This window comes from Pteropus vampyrus, unplaced genomic scaffold, assembly GCF_000151845.1.
Source record: "Pteropus vampyrus isolate Shadow unplaced genomic scaffold, Pvam_2.0 Scaffold85, whole genome shotgun sequence".
Taxonomy (NCBI): Eukaryota; Metazoa; Chordata; class Mammalia; order Chiroptera; family Pteropodidae; genus Pteropus; species Pteropus vampyrus.
Window position 1 is genome coordinate 8,125,098 of NW_011888866.1, and position 22,131 is coordinate 8,147,228.

A 22,131-nucleotide genomic window follows, 5' to 3' on the forward strand; every position below is an offset into this window, starting at 1 on the left:
TTTAGCTTTAGTACCAGTTGAGTTGTTAGTAGCTGAAAATAGGAAAAGAGGCAGATGGTGTTGGGTCATACATTTATAATACCAATTAGAGTGTTTGTTAGCCAGTCTTCAGACTCTTCCAAAAAAATAAAGAATACTGTCAGATTCATTTCATGAAGCCAGAATTACCCTGATACCAAGGCCAGATAGGGACACTACAAGAAAACTACAGGACAATGTCCCTGACGAATTTAAATGCAAACATTCTCAACAAAATATTAGCAAACCTAATTCAACAGCACATTAAAAGAATCTTAACACCATGATCAAGTGGGACTCATTCCTGGGATGCTGGGATGGTTCAATATATGCAAATCAACAGATGTGATATACCAAGTTAATAGAATGAAGAATAAAAGTCACATGATCATCTCAATAGATGCAGAAAAAGCATCTGACAAAATCCAACATTTATTCATGATAAAAACTCCAGAAATTGGATATATAAGGAACATATCTCAACATAATAAACACTATATATGAAAAGCTCACAACTCATGACATACTCAGTGGTGAATGCTGGAAAGATTGAAAGATTTTCCTCTAAGATCAGGAACAACACAAGGATGCCTGCTGTTACCACTCCTTAACACAGTACTAGTAGTCCCAGCCAGAGCAGTCAGGCAAGAAAAATTAAAAACATTCAAATTGGAAGGAAAGAAGTAAAATTATCTCTGTTTGCACATGACATGATTTTATACATAGAAAATCCTAAAGACATCATGTAAAAACTACTAGATCTAATTAATGAATTCAGTAAAGTTGTAAGATACAAGGTCAACATGCAAAAATCAGTAATATTCCTATATTCCTACAATGAATTATCTGTAAAAAAGAAAAAAAAGCAATCACATTTACAGTGGCACCCAAAACAATAAAGTAGTTAGGAATAAGTTTAAGGAGGTGAAAATCTGTATACTGAATACTGTAATACATTGATGAAAGAAATTGAAGAAGGCCAATAAATGAAATATATCTTATTTTTATGGATTTAAAGTTAATATTGTTAATATGTTTATACTCCCTAAAGCCACCTATAGATTCAGTGCAATTTATATCAAGATTTCAGTGGCATTTTTCACAGAAATAGAAAAAGTCTCCTAAAATTTGTTTAGAACCACACTATTTATGGGACCGTAAATTGGTTTAGCCAGTGTGGAAAACAGTTCTTCAAGAAATTAAAAATAGCACTACCATTTTTAAGTGTACAGTTCAGTGGCAGTAAGTACATTCACATGGTACCACCACCACCGCCATCCTTCTGCAGAAGTTTTTTTATGTTACAGAACTGAAACTCTGTACCTATTAAATAACCCTTTATTCCCCCTTTCTCTAAGCCCCTGGAAACCACCAGTTTGCTTTCTGTTTCTATGAATTTAACTATTCTAGGTACCTCATATAAGTAGAATAATACCATATTTGTTCTTTTGTGACTGACTGACTTAGCATAATATCTCCAAGTTTATCCATGTTATAGTATATGTCAGAATTTTTTTCCTTTTTAGGGCCAAACTGTATGTTCCTCATATTACTTTTTTTTTTTTAAGTGAAAGAACTTCAGCTACTGTTTAACATTTGTCTCTGTTTCTCTTTGATCTATGTGGTCTCCCTTTTCCTTTTATCGTAAGCTTTGTGATACTAGCTTCCTTATGTTTTTCTCTTCATTCTAGTTCTTCTGTCAAGTGCTCTGTGAAGCTTTTCTTGGTCCTTACTCTTCTGCATTACTCTCTGAAGAGTTAGACTATTTTTTGTCTCTAATATAGCATATTATAAATTAAATTTCATATGTATTTCCCTTAACTACATTTTGGCTATAATAACAACTTTCCTGTTATTTTTTATTCTAAGAATAGTCTCATTTTTGGTAATTAAATCTTCATCGTATGCACTTTTAAAACTTTTTAAAATTCACTCTACTTGCAAGGATTTCATATGAGGGGTGAGGGTATTCTGACTCTTCAGAATACTTTTCCTTTTTTCCAAGTGCTGAGAACAGAGAGGGAGGAAAGGAAGAAAGGCAAACATATTATTAAACTGGGTGAAGTTGTCATCTCCTTTTAGGTTGTGCCTGCCTCTGGCTAACACTGACTGTTCACCATGCTCTGTTGTCAGGCATTAAATGCTGGCCCATTGCCACATGTAGATTCTTCCTGGCCCAACCTATTGGCAGCTTTCTGAACTTAGAACACATAGTAATTAGCATCTTTTGTGCTTAGTTTAGGCCTTGTGTACAATTCCGGGACTACAGGAAACTCCTGTTAAGTGATCTGTGAAATTTATTTTAAAGTCAGTGTTCCACAGTTCAATAGGAAAATAACCAGTCTTCCAGAAGAGGATATTAAGTCATGCAAATATTACAGAGTACTTCTTCAGTATAGTTTTCATACCTATAATGTTAATTCTATATCCTAAATCAGCCTCTAGGAAATTTGGTCCCAGCATGTCATTCTAGAGCTGTGCCAAATGTACTATTTAAATGTATATTAACTTACATTTAAATTAATGAAACATAAGTAAAATTAAAAATCACTTTCCGCATCATACTAGCCACATTTTAAGCACTTAGTTAGCCACATGTGGTAACAGCTACTGAATTGGATAGCATAGAACATTACCATCATCAAAAAAAATTCTGTTAGACACTATTTCTCTACAGGATGGAGGTGAGAGTTTTTGTTCTCTAGAGGGTAGGCGTGAGAATATTTTTATTACTATCGGAAATTTAGATACATAGTCAATCATATATACCAACTGGTTACTTTATTTCACAGGTTTTTTTTTTTTTCTTCCTTGCTGAAATGAGGGAAGTTTGTGAAAGGGAGAAAAGTAAGCATACTCCTGTGCCATATACTGTTTTCACATTTATCTGATATTTAACTTTTCATGTGGAAGTGTCAAATAAAAGCCATTGCAAACATAGTCGGCAGCAGGATTCAAAGTTCAGACATTTCTACCCACTAGAAACAAACTCCTTAGTTCATCCTTCATGTAACTCTTCCTCATTCCTCAGGCAAAGGCTGGCGCAACTGCAGTCCTAACACAAGGTAAGACTGGGGTAAGTAAAGGCAAATATTTGTATATATGTATTTGTGTGCGTGTTTTTAGGTTTTAGGAGAAGTGACTTGACTTTTAGAAAAATAAATTATTTTGTTTTTACCAAGCCCTTAGATGTCATCTAACTGAATGCCTGCCCACATTTTACATATGAGTAAACTGAGGCTAGAGAAAGGGGTTGCCCAAGATTATATCAATAGGTAACGTTAAATCTGAAACTAAAACCCATGTTTCATAACATGCAAATCATTGGGCATTTTGCTAAATCATTTACTGTTTCCATTTTAATTCTTTATTCACTACTAAGTATTGCTGCAGATACAATGACAAGAGTTTAGAGGTAAAAATAATTATAATGAATTTATTACTTTTAAAATGTTGCTTTTCCTATGTTTTAAAATTTTTGGTAATTGTAACTTTCGTAGATTGAAGAAGAAGAGAGGAAAAAAATAGAAGATATGAAAGAAAATGAACGGATAAAAGCAACTAAAGAATTGGAAGCCTGGAAAGAACATCAGAGGAAAGCTGAAGAACAAAAAAGAATTCAGAGAAAAGAGAAATTACATCACCAAGAGAAGCAAATTGAAGAGGGAAAAAAATTAAAACATAAAAGCCTTACTAGAAATTCAGCATCTAGAAATCTTGCCACAAAAGGTAAAATGATTAATATTTTCTGGGAAAGTGAATCCTGTTGGTAAAGTATATATGTCTCTTTTTTGTTTTTGTAATGATTTTACAATATTAAGTCATTTTCTTGGTATATTGAGAATAAGTATTACAATACAAAGACTAAGGCGAAAGACTTCTTCTAGGAAGTAGTGAGGTTTTCATGATAAAATGAGCCAGGATTCAGTGTTGTTTTTGCTTGTATGCTTCCTTTTGAAATTTATGTGTGTTGTTAAATATGTGTTTAATTCAGATCTAAAAAGACTTAGAATGACTAGCAGTGCCAGGAGCATTCCATTTCTTTAGAGATAAGAAACTAGGAATTTTATTAAAAGACTTTTTACTTGCATGACTCAGGAAAATGAATACTATTAAGCAAAGTTAGTCTTAAGCAAACAAGGATTCTTCTGGCCTTTGATCTTGATGTGTTCAAAAATAGTTAAAAGAACATATTTCTTTACTGAAGGCTTAGCATATTAAACTTTGTTTTGTGTATATTTAGTAAATAGAACATTTTGTGGTCAAATCACTTGTGTAATAATAATAATTAACATTTTTTGATGATCACTGTATGCCAGGTGATTTTATTAGTTGTATCACTCACTCTTTAGAACAACACTTTGGGATAAGGTTGCTATTCTTATTTTAGAGGGAAAAAGATGTTCAGAAAGGAGAAACAAATAGTCAGTAGGTAAGCCTATGGGATTTGAACCCAGATCTGTTGGTATCTGAAACCTATGCTCTTTATTCTCAGCTATAGGTCTTTTATTACTTAACAATGAGGCCTAGCATATTAAAGTCATTTAGAGTGACTATTAAGCAGTAACCGTTGATATGTTTTATTGGGGTTTAGTATGGACATTCTAGTTAACTACCACACTACTTCCTTCTTAATGTCATTTCAACAAAATAGTGATACCAACTAGAGTATATGAAAACATTTCCTTCTATATTTCAAATACTGCTAAACAAATTGGATGTTTTCAAATACTGTTGGAACTGAAACACACTTTTATAGATAAGAAGTATCCTGAGGATCTTCATCATGTTGATTTTTATACAGTTTAATTCAATTTGCTAATATTTTATGAATGATTTTTATATTTATCTTCATATTGAGATTCCCTTACATTTTTCCTTCCCCATACTGTCCCTGCCCACATTTGATAACAAATTTCATTAACCCTATAAGTTATGGAGCTTTTTTCTTTTTTTGTTCTTCGAAGCAATTTGGTTATATATGAAATATTGTTGGTTGAAGGTTTAGTAAAATTGCTCCCAACACTGTCTAGGTATGGGCTATTTATGGAAATATATTTAGTTTCTCTAATGGTTACTGTTATTTAGGTTTTCTATATTTTCAAATCAGTTTTGGTCATTTGTTTTCTAGAAAATTGTACATATTATCTTTTCAGTTTATTGGCATAAAGTTTCTTTTACTTATCTCTACTCTGTCTATAATTATATCATTTCTTTATTCCTAGTACTCTTTTATTTTTCTTTGATCAACTATTGCAAAATTTTGCAAATTTTATTAGTCTGTTCAAAAAAGCAATGTTTGTTTTTGTTGATCTTTTTTTATTGGTTCTTTTTTTCCTATTCTCTGAATTCCTATGTTTGTTTTTATTTTGCTTCTTTTAGTTTTTGAGGGTTTTCTCTGTTTTTGTCCAACTTGTTTTCATTAATTTTTTAATCTTTTAATACATGCATATATTATAATTTTTTCTTTTAAGTTTTATGTTAATACATTCTCCAAGCCTTGAAATTTGTTTCATTGTCATTTACTTGCAAATATTGTGTGGCCTATCATGATACTTTTTAATTTTTTTTGGCCTTGAATTATTATAGAGATTTTTCTAAATTTTCAAATATACGGAGTTATTAGTATAATAATCTGAAGTTATATACTTCATTTTTACTTTTTATTCAACTTTAGTCAGAGGGAAGGGGAAGAGGAAGTTCACAGCAAGCAGATTTACCTGTAAGGTGGTGATCCATAAGTGATGTACATCACTTCTGTTCACATTCTGTTGTCTCAGGTTTGGCACATAACCACGCCTAATCTTAAGGGAGGCTGGATCATGTAGAGTCTAGCCTGGCATAGTCATGTGCCTAGTTCAGATCTCAAATTCTGTTACTAAAAGGAAGAGGGGAGAGTGGCTAGGAAGATAGCAGCCTCAACCAGAGGCATCTATAGAAAATTTTTGCTCAAATTTTTGTTGATGTTGCTTTCTCTTTGAGTCCTTATTCTTTCCTCTCTGCCCCCTGCCCCCAAATGTCAATTCAGGCCATTTTCAGATGTTTATAATTTGAAATTTTGTTTCTTATTTGTGTGTGTTCATTTTCTATCAAGGATATTAACTCTGTCATATTTGTGGAAAGTCTTTTTTATATCAATTTTTATGTCTGCCTTTTAAATCTGCATATCATACTTTTGGTATTTTTACATTTTTTTAGTAACTTTTCTCCTCTTATATCATCTTAACAATCATTATACTTAACTTCCTTCATAAAAACATATAGTTTTTCATTATTACGGTTTGTCCTCATTAGCTCTCTCTAGTGGCTGAAAAACTTTTATACCATCTCAAGGAAGTTTATAGACACTATTGCTATATGAGCTTAAAGATAGAGGTGGTGTTAGCAGTGATGGCTTTGTCTAGGTGCCTTCCCTTAGAGTGAATGTAAATTAGAGACTGTGTGGTTTATCAAAGAGAACCCCAGAAAAGTAGCTGTTCATTGATTAAAGAACAGATAATTAGCTGCCATATTTTCATTTCTTCTTGCAGAAAGCGTCTTTAATTTATTTGTATAGAATTTTAGAAGTAGCTTTGATTATAATTACTTTAAAAGTCAGTTTGATTGTTAATTAGAAAATGAGAGAGAAATGATTTACTAATATGTTTTTGAAGGAGGAAATTCAGAAGATATATTTTTCGAGAAGTTAAAGGACGACAGTATTCCTGCTCCTCGCTCAGTTGGCAGTATTAAAATCAACTTTACCCCTCGAGTATTCCCAACTGCTCTCCGGGAATCACAAGTAGCAGAAGAAGAAGAGGTAGGTACTCTTGCTGTTAGTTACAGTGACCACAATGAAGATACTTTATTTTTCATTTCATCTATTGAAAACAAGTACTGGGTCTGAATTTCTTAAGTATTCATTACAGTGAAGTTACTACTTCTTGAATATATTTTAGTATTTCCTTATGAGAAAAATATATTTTTTAGGATTTTTTTTGGTTCCAGAATGCTGATGAGAGAACACTGATTTAATATTCAATAGGGCTGCTTATTCCAGGAGACAAACTCTTGCACATGCCATTTGTTTTATCAAGTACATCATTTTCTATAAAAGATTTGTAAACTTTGGATCAGTATGTGTTGTGGTAAAAACAGACTTGGAAGTTTATTATTAATATATTATTATAATTATTATGAATATCAGGTATTTCTAATGTTTGAAGTTTTAGAATTAATATCTTTCATTTATAAATTCCTGAGCTCTGGGATTTTGAATATTTTATCTTTAGTTTCATAAGCACTAAGAACTGCTTTCCTGTAAGGTGTGAACTGAAACCTCTCTCAATGGAAAAGTTGTAGAAAAAATTGAAGATCCTGAAGGCATAATGACAATCAGAAAATATTAACTTTTTTCTTATTAAATGATATTTACTTTGATATTTTATTTACGTATTATTTTATGTCATTATTATAAAAGTATTTTTATAATTATAAAATTATAATTATTAAAAATTTTGTTTTCATATAGAAAAATAAAAATATAAACAAGACAAGTGAAATACATATACTCCCAAATTTGGATGAAATTTAGGTTAGAAACTTTTATACATTTGATCTTAACCAACTAGTAAATAAAAAAATTTTTTTTTTAATGTATAAAAACTGGAAGTTTAAAATCATCATCTTCAAATACTGTACTAGTCTGTTCAGGCTGCTGTAACAAAACACCATACATGGGGTGGCTTAAACAACAGACATTTATTTTTCACAGTTCTAGAGGCTGGCAATTCCAGCATCAGGGTGCTGGATTGGAGGGTGGAGGGAAGAGTGTGTACTCTGGTCTCTTCCTCTTTTTATAAGGACACTAATCCTATAATGGGGGTTCCACCTTCATGACCTTCTCTGAACCTAATTTCCTTTCAAAGACCCTACCTCCAAATATCATTCCTGTGGTAGATGGAATTTTAACATATAAATTTGGGGAAACATTCAATCCATAATAAATAATATTGCCGTATTATGTAGGACAGTGGTCCCCAGATGCTCCTATGAAAACCTAATGCCTGATCTGAGGTGTAGCTGAGGCAGTGATGCTAGCACTGGGGAGTGGCTGCAAATACAGATGAAGCTTGGTTCAGTCGACCTGCCGCTTACCTCCTGCTTTGCGCCCAGTTCCTAATAGGCCACGGACTGGTACCAGTCCATGGCCCACGGGTTGGGGACCCCTGATGTAGGAAGGAGGAAAATCTAAGAGTAACTTAATAAAAATAATACCTTTGTATCCTTCATTAGACTTCATTCTCATTTCAGTGGCTCCACAAACAAGCAGAGGCACGAAGAGTGATGAATACTGATATTCCTGAACTTTGTGATTTAAAAGAAGAAGAAAAGAACCCAGACTGGTTAAAGGATAAAGGAAAGTAAGTCGTTTGAACTCTGGCCATGAGATTTATAATAAATTTCTGTAGTCGTTAGTTTTTATCACATTTCCTAGATATCTTGACGTATATGTTTGTGTGTATAGTTCTTGGGGAGAGATAATGCAAATAAGCAAATTAGGTAGGCAGGGCCTCATAGTAATAAGTCAGGTCATAGGACAACTAAATAAAGCTCTTATTTTTATTTTATATTTAAATGTCATAGAAATGAAAAATATCACATCTTTTGGAGTGGCTATTAAAATCCCTTTTAAATCACATTTAACATAGGTCCTTCTTAATACCACCCTTAAAAACTTATTTCTTAAAAACTAGAGCTTCTTTTGATTATTTATAACCATCTTTTAAAAAAAATTATCAAATTATCTTATAAATTGCAATTTTATATCCAGGCAATCCTGAGCTCCTTTTAATGATTAGTAGGAGTTTCAAGAGGAAGAGAGAGAAAAGCGTTCATTTCAGGCAGAAGAGACAGTATGAGCAAAAGCTCAGAGACAAAAAATAATGTGATATGTAGATTAAGAATTATAGGTAGTTTATTTTTTGCTAAAATATAGAATTTGAGTCTAGAAATAATGACAGATAAGTGTAGAAAAATAGGCAAGGGCATCGTGTGCTCTATTAAGATTCTTATATTTTACTTTCTAAGGTGGGGGGAAAATGTGTTGCAGAAACAAAGGCAAAGGCTTTGAACTATGGCATTGTCATACGGCTGGAGAGAAAGGCAATTTGAGAAATATTTAGGAGGTAAAATAGCAGAACTTCTTGATTGATTATTGGGGAGTGAGAGAGTAGTAGTTGTGTGTTTCTAGTTTGAATGGTCAATTGCCTGATGCCACCAACTGAATTAAAGAATACCAGAAGAGGGACCAGTTAGGAGGAAATGCAGGTAAGTTTAGTTTTGAATATGTTGAGTTTGATCTGTCTCTGGGTCAATCTGGGTAACAGTGTGCAGCAAGTGTAAAACTTGGGAGAGACCAGTACTGTAGATATAGATTTGGAGGTTATCGGTGTTTATATAGTAGTTGAATTTATAAGAGTAGGTGAGATATCCAAAAGAGTGTGTAGATCAGGAGAGTAGTGGCCTGAGGCTAAAACTCTGTGACCTGCCATCATTTGAAGGTCTGGCAAAAGAAAATAGTACACAAAAACAGTCCCACAAGCCAATGGAATAGAAACTTTAGGATAGACTCTGTTATGTTTTGTTCTTTAAGAACAGAAAAAGTTCGAATAGATTTACAGATGACACAGAAGAGATGATTAAAATTGTCTCCAAGGAGAGTGGAGAAAATTGGGTCAAGGCCAAGGGTGGATGAATTATCTTGATTTTATTTTTGTTTTTTCTCTTGTTAAAAGTTACATTCATTTAAAATTTTTATAAAAAACTGTGTCTTTTGAAAAAGTTTACAGTGCACATATAAAATGAAAGTCCACCTTGGTTTTTACCCAGTCCACCAGCCTCCTGCTTGTCCTGTCCCCTAGCTGTATCCACTGTAAATCATTCCTTTAAGTGCATTTTTTTATCCTGAAGTTGCTATTGTCACAATTTATGTATAGTTCGTGATTGTTTACAAGAGCTTTCACATATACTATCTCATTAAATCCTCACAACTATAGTTGGGCAGGACCCACTGCTTTTGCATTCATTTAACAAAAGTTTATTAAGAAACTAACAGCTTTACATAAAATAGCTCATTTATTTCCTTTAACAGTCGGACTAGTTGGAGATTATTATTTTTATCCCCATTTTTCAAATGTGGAAACAGGGCTAGAAAGGTTAAAAAACTTGCCTAAGGTGGTGGTTAATAAATAGAACCAGGATTCAATCTCAGGTCAATGTGATTACAAAGCTTGTGTTCCAGCTACTACTGCGCATCTCATAAATGAATAAAATCTTCTTCCTGTCCTTTTATTGCAATTGATTAGCTTTAGCAAAAGCAGCCCAAGTGATGTGGCTATGAATTGCTCCTCCTTGCAGCACAAGAGTACTGAAGTGTGCATTGCTCAGTGGGCTGTCCTGTTGAATTAGTTACTTTGCTCTAGAAAATGTCGACAGATTAATTTAAAATAGACAGAGATACTTTGTTTTCTGAGATTAGAGGAAAGAAAGTGAAGACAAGTGTGAATCTAGATAAGTTTCTAACAAGAAAAATTGTTTAGTAGGTACCGTTGAGGGGTCTTCTAGGTAGGGAACATTTTTTCATAAAGATGCCAGTCAGTACAGCTGTGTGATTTATCTCCTCTGGTGTTCATTCTTTTAGATTTAAGAGTAGATCATGAGCCAGGATTGAAGTTTTGACTGGCAAGTACGTTAAAAGGCTAGTAGTAGTGCAAGGAGCCATGGAAAAATAGCTCAGATTTTTTAGCCATGAAGTCCAGGCTTGGTTAGAAAGGAAGAGAGGTCATGATGGACCCAGTGGACTAAGAGGAAATGGAGCAATTAAGAAATTAGAGGGCACTCTAAGGTTGAAAGTCGAGTATGAAGAGAAAGTTGGCAGAATAGACAGTTCTTTACAGTGGCTAGGATTCCATAGTTTGATGTTCCTGAGATAGTGCAGTTCAGATGATGGCAGAATCCAAGGTGTGGCCTTAGGAGTGGGTAGCAAAAGCAGAGTTGAAGGGAAAGTAATCTGAATTAAGGGGTTCCAGGTATTTCAAAGCTAAATTGATAAATGGGTCATATACATAAACCTTAGAATCTTCTGGAATTATGGCAGAAGTTGGGATGGAGACATATTGGGAGCCAGATTTTAAAGCCCTCAGTGAATAAGAGAAGAGTAATTTTAAAAAGCCAGATGACAGTGACTAGTCAGCTCTAGAGTAAAGATGTCAGGAGTCCCAAAGGATGATGACTTTCACGTAAAGGGAGAGTTACAGATAAGTGAGTCTGGAGAATGCCTATTCCTGTGGTCTTGGGTCCCTGATGTGGGTGGTGGGGAGATCTCCGTGGAGAGGAGAGGTAGAGATAGCATTGCCCTCAGGGCAGAAATCATTTTGTGGAAAATTTGAGAGTATAGGAAAGGATTGGGATGGAAGGTGGAGTTAGTTATGGCAGAACAAGGGACAAGAGAGTACAAAGGAGTAGAGGGAGATGAGAGTAGGAAAGGCCAGCAAAGAGGGACTTTAACATGAGAAGAAGGGACATTTATGCTTTTTGATCAGTGCTCAAAGATAACAGCATTGATGAACGTGGTTAGAAAGTCCTTTGGCACAGGTGTTATGATGCTGGGACTGGCTAAAGATCCTAGGCAGTGTTAGTCTGATCTTATTTCTGACATACTGATGACATGATTTGGATTTAAGAGTGGAAAGAGCAGATTAAATCATTGAGGCAGGGTTGGAATTTTGACTGACAAGTACAGCAAAAGATTGTGTGTGTGTGTGTGTGTAAATATAAAATTGACTGCTGGCAAAAACAATGAATTAGTAGCAACTTAATGCAAAATGTACTTTGTGGCGGGCAGGCAGTCGTGACTGGTAGATTGTAATTACTTTAGTCTCTCTTTGTACCATTTTTACTTACAGTCTTCAATTAGGCAGAAAAAGAAAGAGAAGCAAAATAAAAGGAGAGGAAGAGAGTTAAAAAATGGGGAGTGATGGAAGAAAACTTAGTAACTAATGATACCTAGAGAAGCAGAGCAAAGTACGGTTAATCATAGTACCAAGTTCAGACAGATAAAAGGAAAGGTAAGAATTGTTAGAGAGAAATATATCCTCTCTAGCAATATAATACAGTACAGAAGATAGAAGCAGACATAATAGAACTTATTCAGGAGCAACGTGTTGAATTTAAGCCAAAGGATGAAATACTTTCATCTCCAGAGGCTTTGTTTCATGGTAGCCTTCTATATTTCCACAAGCAAAAACAGTCCAGTTGTCCTTATTGCACTTAAACCTATGGGACACTTGTTTCATATAAGGGTAGGAGTGGGCATGCCTTTCAAAAAAGCAATAGCTTGAGAAAATCGTTTAGGGGGTTTTATCTACTCAAAAAGAAGCTCATAGCAAAACCTGCAAAATGGTTTCATTTTTCTTTACCTAGCTGTCTAGTGCTGTGTCTTAGTTTTAAATGCCAAATCCACCTTTCAGGAAAATACATAATCTTAAGTAATTTTATTTGATCACAAAAGCATTTTACCTTTTCCAGGTAACATGATATACCAGATAGCTTTTTACTGAGAATATCTCACATAAGACAGAGTCTAAGTGCTCTTATTTAGGTACATTCGGGTATGATGTTATTTAACACTGTTATATGACTCAGAAACTGTAAATAACTTTAATAGCTACCCTTCCAGACACTTAATATAAGGGAGATAGACCATTGTTCTGTCCTACTGACATTACTCTGTGCTTGATTTTTAGCATTTTTTTTTTTTTTTTTAGAACAACCCTATCTTAACTCCAGACTTTTTAAGTGTCACACTAGGACCACTTGAATCCCATCTGCATACCTCACCTTCTACAGCAAATTCTAATGTTAGATAGGAGGGAATTAAGGATGAATATAATTCTACACTCTAGCACCCGGTATCATAGTACTGTTACATAAGATTGCCTACCCTAGTTTTAGTGTCTGCATTTTCTTTTTATTCTCTTGGCGTGAGTGCCAGATTTTGTAGCCTGACTAATATCCCACTTCTTTTAAGAGTAAAACTCTGCTTTGATTTTGCTCTTCCTCTTGCCACCCAGCTTCTGAACCCCAGCTTTGTATGTAGGAGCCTGCTATTTGCTGATAAACTAACCTAGTACCAACTTGTGCCAATCTGAATTTCTATATGCTTGCTGTTTCTGAATTTTCTGTGGCTAGATTCTATCTGCCTGTCTGAGTGTTCTTTTACTTCATGTTGGATTTTTTAAAAAATTAAAATTACTGGGGTAACATTGGCTAATAATATTATGTAATTTTCAGGTGTACAACATTATAATTTGACATCTGTATACTCTATTGCGTGCTTACTACACAAAGTCTAGTTTCCCTCATATTGAACTTTTTGATGCTGATTGTTGACCACCTGTTACCATCTTCTCCCAACACGACACACAGTTCTACTTGCTAAATTGAATTTCTTTCTAGTACTTTGGTTTAGGTTCATGCCCTGGCAAGAACTATGACAGGTTAGCTACCAGTTTCATGGATGCTGGCAGAAGTCAGGAGACTCATGGGTCAGAGATAAAGGACTTTATTATTCAAGGCACAGCAAGCAGTAAGAGCTTCATGTTGGTTCCCTTTGACCTTCAAGTCTCATGGGGATACGTATGGTACTCACAGTAGGTTTGCACCACAGCTGAGAAGGCTAATCTTAAGGAGCACAACTTTTTTAAGATTATAACCAAACCTGGCCAACCTTTGCCTCGAAAGGAGATATTGTCTGCTCTTTGCCTCAGAGAGAGACATATCTTTGTCTTCCAAGGCTGTGTACCCTACAAATATCTTTGAAAACGTAATCCCAAACAAAAGCTGTCAGTGCATCTGACATAAGACATGCAGGAACATAGGAGACCCATGGAGAAATGTCTTCCAACAGCCCCCTTGTACCTGCCTACTTTTAGTACAGATCTGCCAAATCTGCCTTCCTCTACTGTATTTTTTTTAAAACTTTATAGAGATAAAACAGTTTTCTTATGCTGCTTTTATCTGACTTAAAGAAGTTTAGATTCTGTATTCTAAGATGATGTCTTTGATGTAATTATAATTTTATTCAGTTGCTTGTTTGTATGCATTTCACAGCCCATGACATTCTATTGCAGTGCAGTACTTATTATGGCCCGTCTTGTCATTTTGTTTAGTATGCAGTATCTTTTTCCTCCTTCCATCCTGAGTGCTAAATTGTAGTGGTTGATGTGCCTTTACTAAGGCATGCTGATAACAGCTTTAGAAACTTTTGAGATACCCAAAAATGTTTTCTACCCACACAGGCTGCTGAAAGAGACAAGGACTTTCAAAGTCCTTTGAGGAGCATGTGGCTGCTACAGTTCACATTGCAGAGAAAACAGAGACATGCTGTCTTCTGTTGGAATATGCATTGCTCCCTACCCCTGTTCCATTTCTAAGCCTCACTACTTCTGATTTCTCCTCTTTTCTGCCCCTTTCTTTACTTCGATCCACTTTGTTTTGCTCTTATCACTCCTGCCTCTTGCTGCTTCTCCTACACTCACCTCTTATATAAAATGTTTCTCCCTTCTGGCCATTGCCAGTCAGAATGTTTCTTTCTTTAGAGAGGCAAAACAAACTAATCAGTCATCATAAAAATGAGTGTTTGCGATTGTGCATGTCTCTGTTGCTCTCCTAGTACATGCAATCAGCACTCTATATGTTGAATGAATGAGTACTTTTGCATAATTCTTTTCACTGGCATTGCCTTATTTGGAGCATCAGGGTAGACTCAATGCTTATTAGCTTCTTTGTTTAAATTAAATATTCAAAGGTCACTGTTCTTTAGACAAAGGTTTAATTTTTTTTTATTTTTCCTTTCAAACTTGGCTATCTCTGTGTTCAGAACCATTTTGAAAGTTATACAGGAAATATTTGTTTTGTAGTGGTATTGAACTTTAAAGAATGTAATGGTTGTTTGGATTTATATTTTAATATATATGTAAACAAAAAAATTTAATATTTTATATTTCTTGCTATTGTACCTCCTACAGTGATTCTTTTAATACTGTTCATTGTAGCTTTTCTTCCCTTAGCACCAGGGATAATTTTTCTGTTAAAACAGTTGCATTATAAAACTGTAAACTTATATTTTAAAGATGAAAAATGGAACTGTCCTCCAAATGTGTATGTTAATACAAGGTTTGTACAGGCATATAGACCAATGGAATAGATAGCCCAGAAATAACCACACATGTATGATCGAATGATTTTCAAGAAGGATGCTAAGACTATCCAGTGGAGAAAAAACAGTTTTTTCAACAAACGGTATTGGAAAAACTGGATATCCACTTGCAAAAGAATGAAGTTCTACCCTTACCTAACATCATATACAAAAATTAACTCAAAATGGATCAAAGACCTGAACATAAAAGCCGAAACTGTAAATTTTTAGAAGAAAACACAGGATGCTTCATGACATTGGATTTGGCAATATTTTGACTTTTGACATCAAAAGCACAGGCAACAAAAGAAAAAAAGTAAAATGGAATGCATCAAAATTAAAAACTTAGGTACATCAAGAATGCTATCAACAGAGTGGAATAAAGAAAGTGTAATCATATATGATAAAGGGTTAGTATACAGAATATAAATATAAAGAACTTTTATAACTCAACAGCAAAAATAGTATATCTATATTTATTAACATGGAAAGATGGTCATATTGTTGAATTTTTTATAAATGTCCTTAAACAGCAATATATAATACTGAGAAGTAAAAGTAGGGAGATAGAGAAAGAGGGTCAGTGATAGAGAGACTGGTATGTTTTTCAAGATAAAATATTTTTTTAAGGTAGCTACTTTTGGTCAATAAGATGGGAAAGGAGGTGACTAGGAGGTTTCAGGTAAAGGTTTTCATGCTCCAAGGAGCATATATCAGAAGATACTGTCCTGTTTTCTTCTAATAAATATTGTGTCTGAATGTGGCACCTTAAACTATGCAACCATCTTGTACCCATGAGGAAAACCAACCATAAAATGAAATAGCTGCTAGCTGCTGAGGACAGTAGAAGGGAGAATGGAAGGAACCTGTGGGCTTGAAAACATCCTCGAACTGCTAGTTATACTGGGCACAGAGCCTTTTCCTCTGGACTTTTCAAACATGAGATAAGTTATTTCCTTACTTGTTTAAGTCAGGTTGAACTGGAGTTCTGCTACTCGTGGTCAGAAGCATACTGGCTGATATGAAGCATTTCAGAAATGTAAACTATTCCCATGGAATTAGCTTTTCTAGTTTGTGTAGGTTATTTTAAATTTATGTTTATGTTTAGGTTAGATGTCACAGTTGTGTCATTTTGCCTTTTACTTAGGATTTACTGCTTTTGTGGGTCTGCTTTTGATTTCATCACGTTTAATATTCTAGAACTATAAAGTATGCAGTACAATTGACTGGAAATGAATACAAAGTATTATTGTATGGCTCTTTTATACTTAGCAAAGTATTTTCTATTTTCTTTACGTTTATGTATTTTTCAAAATTCTTGAAATTATATATAGGAAACAAAAGAAACTTAACATTTTAAGTAAATCTTTTAGTTATGTACATCTGTTTAAGAGAATTTTGGAAGATTTAAACTGAAAGAGTATATGTATTGGGATGCTTTTATTTGCAAGTAACCAGAAATCCAATTTAAACTGACTTTATGTTAAAAGAAATTTATTGGCTAATATAATTAAAAAACTAAAGGTGCATTGCATTTCAGGTAAAGCTTAATCCAACAGCTTAACTGTGTCACTGAGGACTCAGTTTCTTTGTCTTTTTATTCTTTTCATAATTCTGTAGTATCAGCTTTAATCTAGTGCTAGCTCCTCCTATGGTGTTAAAAATGGTCAGCAACAATTTGAGCTGTGTGCTTTCTTCATTTGTATCCAGCAGAGGAGGTTTTCCCAATTTTTCATGCTCTAACTTTGGAAACAAATTCACAGGCTTCATTCTGAGTAGCCCAATCTAGGTTATAAGCCCATCTTTGAGTCAGTCATTGTAGCAGGGAGGGTGGAAATATACCTACTGGCTTAAACTACTGATGGCTAGTTATCCTTAAAGGTGGGAGCGAAGTCACGCTGATTATATTCTGATGTGTGTGGAGTCAGTACAGCCTACGTGTCCATTGTACAGGAAATAGAAAAGAAAGTGAGCCATCCCCTTTGCTAAATATCATTAGATATTATGTCTATGTTTCTGTTTCAATGTTATATTGTTTTCCTTTCTCTTGTTTTTGTCTCACTAGCAAATTATTTGCAACAGAAAACTATTTGGCAGCTATTAATGCATACAATTTAGCCATAAGACTAAATAACAAGATTCCACTATTGTATCTGAATCGGGCTGCTTGCCACCTAAAATTAAAAAATTTACACAAGGCCATCGAAGATTCTTCTAAGGTATATATGTATATATATATATATATATCTGTATCTATTTATGTATGATGCTTTAAAATTGTTATCCTCTTATTTATTGATTTAAATGATACCCTTTGTTAAATTCAAATAATTGAGGATTATTTAAATAATGAAGGATTTTTGAGAGTCATCTTGCTTATTACAGCTTTTTACTGAAAAAAAAATTTTTTTTTTGAATGGACAAGGAACTGATGTTTCTTAGACTTCAAGTTAGATTAGAAATCCCCTACCAGTGCTACTGTTTTGCCTTGGTATATCAAATTGATGTTCACAAGGAAATTAGTAAATGGTTATCAGTTTGTGCTCACCCTTTTCCTTATTAAAGTTTTGTAGACTTAATGCAAGGTAGAAAGAGAACACTTGGTATCACTACTACTTGCACTGTAAAAGGCTATCTCCATAAACATTTTCTCATTTTCAGAGTAACTTAGTATATCCTATTTTCCATTACTAATAACATGTTATTAACTTAAACTTCTAGTTGTTTTCTTCTTTTCATATCAAAGTAGCTTGTTTTAAGGGAAAATCACATACAAAGTCTCTTATATGGCTCCTTGAGATTGAGGACATGGAGAAAGAACCAAGTCCTCATTAAGCTAATGAAGATCTGACAGTATTTTTTATGATCTAGTTTTCCTTTTACTAGCACAATTTCATGCACAAATATTTATCGAATAAATGAATAAACTGAATTATCCAATTTGAATATAAAAGACAACAAATGCTTTTTAATCATTCCTGCTAGTAAAGGTAAAGCTATAGAGGTTTCAAATGATAAACCAAATCATAACTTTGGGGGAGAGGGTATGAATCTCATATAGGAAGAGTTAAACAATTCATTAAATTATTTAACAAATGTGTTTGATAAATTCCTGTACTAGCTATGTCAAAATTTTAGGTGGCTAAAGGTTTGAGACTTGTTTTACAGTTAAGATTTTTATCATGATTTTGTTCAAGTTTAAATTAGAAAGTTATGTCTTTCCCTTATCTTTTTTTTTTTTTGTAAGGCATTAGAATTATTGACACCACCTGTTGCAGACAATGCTAATGCAAGAATGAAGGCACATGTACGACGTGGAACAGCATTCTGTCAATTAGAATTGTATGTAGAAGGTAAGAAGTATATAGAAATATTTTAATACTCTGAAAAAAATGTCATTGGGATTATTTAAAACCATGACTTTTTAGGACTCCATTATTTTATATTTTCAGCATTTGATATATTTTTTGTAACTTACCTAACAAGAAATGATTTCGAAATATTTGAAAAATTCGTTGTTGTAGAAGGGAGTTAAAACAAGATGTGAACAAATTTAGGTCTAGGAAAATGCTATAGTATAAGACAACTTTTCTATGGAAAGATGTATGATAAAGGATATAAGTGAGTCACTTCAGATATAATAGAAATTTTAAAATGAGCTTTGGACACACACACACACACACACACACACAAATAACCAGTATACCACAATGTATGATCATTGCTTGTATCTGTAAGACTGTACTAAGATCTGTAACTCATTCCCATTTGTATAGAAGCCATGGCATTTATTTAATTTTTATCATTTTACATTTTTAATGTATTTATGGACTATTTGCATTTACTCATGTTGCCCCAAAGGCAAAATTTTGTAGTAGCCAGAGTTTTGTCCTCAACACTCCTCTTCCCATACCTCCCTACCCAGATGCCCATTCAACTTCCCTTCATTCAGGGCCTGAAGGCCTACCCCGTAATGATGCCTTGCCAGGGAATGTGCTCTGGCCTATAAAGTTTTATTATTTCTGATTTTATTTTTAAACTTTATTCTGCCATTTTTTGGAGATTTTTTTAACCAAAGCATCTAAATTAGGTTTATATGCCCCATTTTATTTTTAGTGTTTTATCTAGCCTCATGAGAATAAAAAATATGTCAAGACAGAAATGAAACATTGTAAAACAATCTTTAGAAATTATAATAGCATCATAGACTTTTTTGAGCTAAAAGGACCCTTCATTTTTAAAGATGAGAAAGTGGAGAGTCAGAACTTTGATTTGTTCGAAGTGGCGTGGTAAATCAATTGCACTTAGAAATCAAGTTTCCATACTCTCAAAGAAATTCTTCCCACTGCTTTATTGGTAAAAATTTAGATTCAGTTATGTACTTCTAACAACTCATCCACAATGCTTTCCTTCTCAACCAGTTTTTCTCAAAGGAATTCTGTAGATATAACTACAGAAAAAAAAGCACAAATTATAGTATATGAATTATATAAAGTATGGATTGAGTCTAACAAATTTAGACTCAAATTTAGACAAATTATAGTATATGAATTATATAAAGTATGGATTGAGTGTAACATCTAGAATTTCTAAATAAGATGTTATTTATTACTTTTTCATCGAGGTGATAAAAATGTTCTTTTGTTATATGAGTTTTATATGAGTCTGTTCATGCTTTAATGAGTTTAAGCTCTTAGCTTATTTGTACTTGAATTTAAAGATAACTGCTTCGAACTGAACACTGAATGAACTCATAATTATTCTTGAAATCACTGAAAAATTTCTGCAGGCTGTTTGAGAGACTACCATGTGTGTGAAAATGAGAATCTGACACTTGTCTAGAACCATGTTCTTAGTGGTTATTTTTTTTAAATATTGTCTAGATAACACAAGTATTTATGAAATATTTTATTGATCATCATGCTATGTAAAATAGGCCTACAGGATTATGAAGCTGCACTTAAAATTGATCCATCCAACAAAATTGTACAAAATGATGCTGAGAAGATTCGGAATATAATTCAAGGAACAGAACTAAAATGTTAATAACTACTAGAAGCAACTAGGTATTGTAACAGGTATTGTTTTAAGTTTTTAAAAAATAACTGGAAGCATTAGGAATATTTGTACATACTATGGATGTGTAGAATCATTTTCTCTTTAGTACTCTAATTCTGTAGAGGGAAAAATATTATAAATGTATAGAAAATAATATGTTTGACTTGATGTCTGAATAAGTAAATCAAAATGAGAATAATTTAATTCTTTGCTTGACATTAATATATAATTTTAACTACATATTTTTCGTTACTGATTTCAGCTTGCCCTTATAACTAACAAAATATTTGTTGGCGTGATGATTACCAGGACATTTATTGATTCATTTTTAACAAAGTGGAAGTTTGAAATAAAAGATTGTGTTTGTAAAGTAATTTTGTTTGTAGTAAATATACTATTTAATTGTCTAAATGGTTGACCTTGATATAATCAATAGTGATGTTTTCACTTATTTCCCAAACATAGAGAACCTTTTTAAAAAAAATTTAGTATGTCACCACAACCTGTTGTTTGACATTAGATCAGTTCAACCTAGTACAATAGCTGTTTGGAAAACCTTATCTTCAACTTCAGACACTATCTGGTGCAGATATGCTGAAGATTGTTTTCTAGTACCTTCAAGTACATCAGGGGAAAAAGATAGTAAAAGATGAAATGTTAAATTAGAATATTATGTTATTGGCATTGGATTGTACCACTAATCGTGTTCCATCACTGTGATAGTGCAAACATTAACAAAAACAGTACAGCTTCCCTTTTTTTTTAAGGAAACCAAATTGGAAAAAGTTATTATAGTATTTGATCATCTGATGTCATTCAAGATGACTTTGGATTATAAATCAGCCTTATTGTTTTTTGTAATGCAAGACTTTTCTGAATGTGTAAGCGTATCCTAGTTCAGCAACCTTGAAACTTTTACTTCTACAAAGCAACTTTTGATGTCTGTAGCAGTCCTGTCCAGTTATCAGACCTTCTGATGAGGTAGGATTGCTTTTTCTTATAATCAATCCTGGTTTATTTGCTTGTCTTTACTTATAAATATAACCAAAATGAAGTTCTTGTGTGTCAAATACCAGTTTGACATTAAAAATTTGTTAACCAACCTAGTCTTTCCTCTGGCTCTTCCTATAGCCATCTCAATCAGAAAATAAAAGACTGTGCCTGTTAGCTTGGAGGAGGTAAAAGATGTCAATGTAAGAAATGTCCAGATCTGTAGAGAATTTTTATAAGAGTTTATTTGAGCCAAACTGACAACATATGCTAGGGAGCAAGATCTCGAATGCTTCAGAGAATAACAGTTTGCAGGTTTTTGTTTTTGTTTTTTTTTTTTTTTAATATACATTTGAAATTAAGGAGGGAACTAAGGAAGATTACATGGAGGTAGGAGAAAGACAGGTGGGGATTGCATTATAGGATAGTTAACAAGATTGTGTGCTCTCTTGAGGGGATTAAGGCTTATTTCAAAGGTGTGTTAACTTAGATGTACAGACACAGTGGATAGGCCTTGCTTAAGGCCAAGGTAAACCTTTTACTAAAGAAATTATATGTCTTGGATATGACTACCACCATGAGCTGCCCCATTAGGAATTTATGTTCAGATCACCCTGTGAGGTTACTTTCCATAGAACCTCACCTTTTTTGGTCCACAAAGGGAAAGTCTTAAATAATTATTTATTAATATTTTTGATCCTATCTTCTAAAGTCTTGGTTTAAATGCAACAGGTACTCATTTGTATTCTTGAAATATTTGATATCTTTTAATCAATCTCATTATTTCCAAGGGACTTTTGTCTTAGGTTGATGTGGTGATAGAGTTA

At 33.5% G+C, this 22,131-nt stretch overlaps 1 protein-coding gene across 4 annotated transcripts in view; it reads left to right on the plus strand.

Annotated features, from left to right (window-relative positions):
- Positions 1–21,416, plus strand: part of DNAAF4 (dynein axonemal assembly factor 4) — a 36,178-nt gene extending 14,762 nt beyond the window's left edge. For 3 of the 4 annotated variants that reach the window (XM_011363451.2, XM_011363452.2, XM_011363453.2), the window contains 6 exons: positions 3,519–3,747; positions 6,672–6,817; positions 8,311–8,420; positions 17,322–17,475; positions 18,504–18,609; positions 20,193–21,416. In XM_011363451.2, coding sequence (XP_011361753.1) covers positions 3,519–3,747; positions 6,672–6,817; positions 8,311–8,420; positions 17,322–17,475; positions 18,504–18,609; positions 20,193–20,302 — 855 coding nt within the window. In that variant the 3' untranslated portion in view covers positions 20,303–21,416. The remainder of the gene's footprint in view (positions 1–3,518; positions 3,748–6,671; positions 6,818–8,310; positions 8,421–17,321; positions 17,476–18,503; positions 18,610–20,192) is intronic. The other variant, XM_011363454.2, reaches the window with a different exon arrangement.
- Positions 21,417–22,131: the final 715 nt, after the last annotated feature.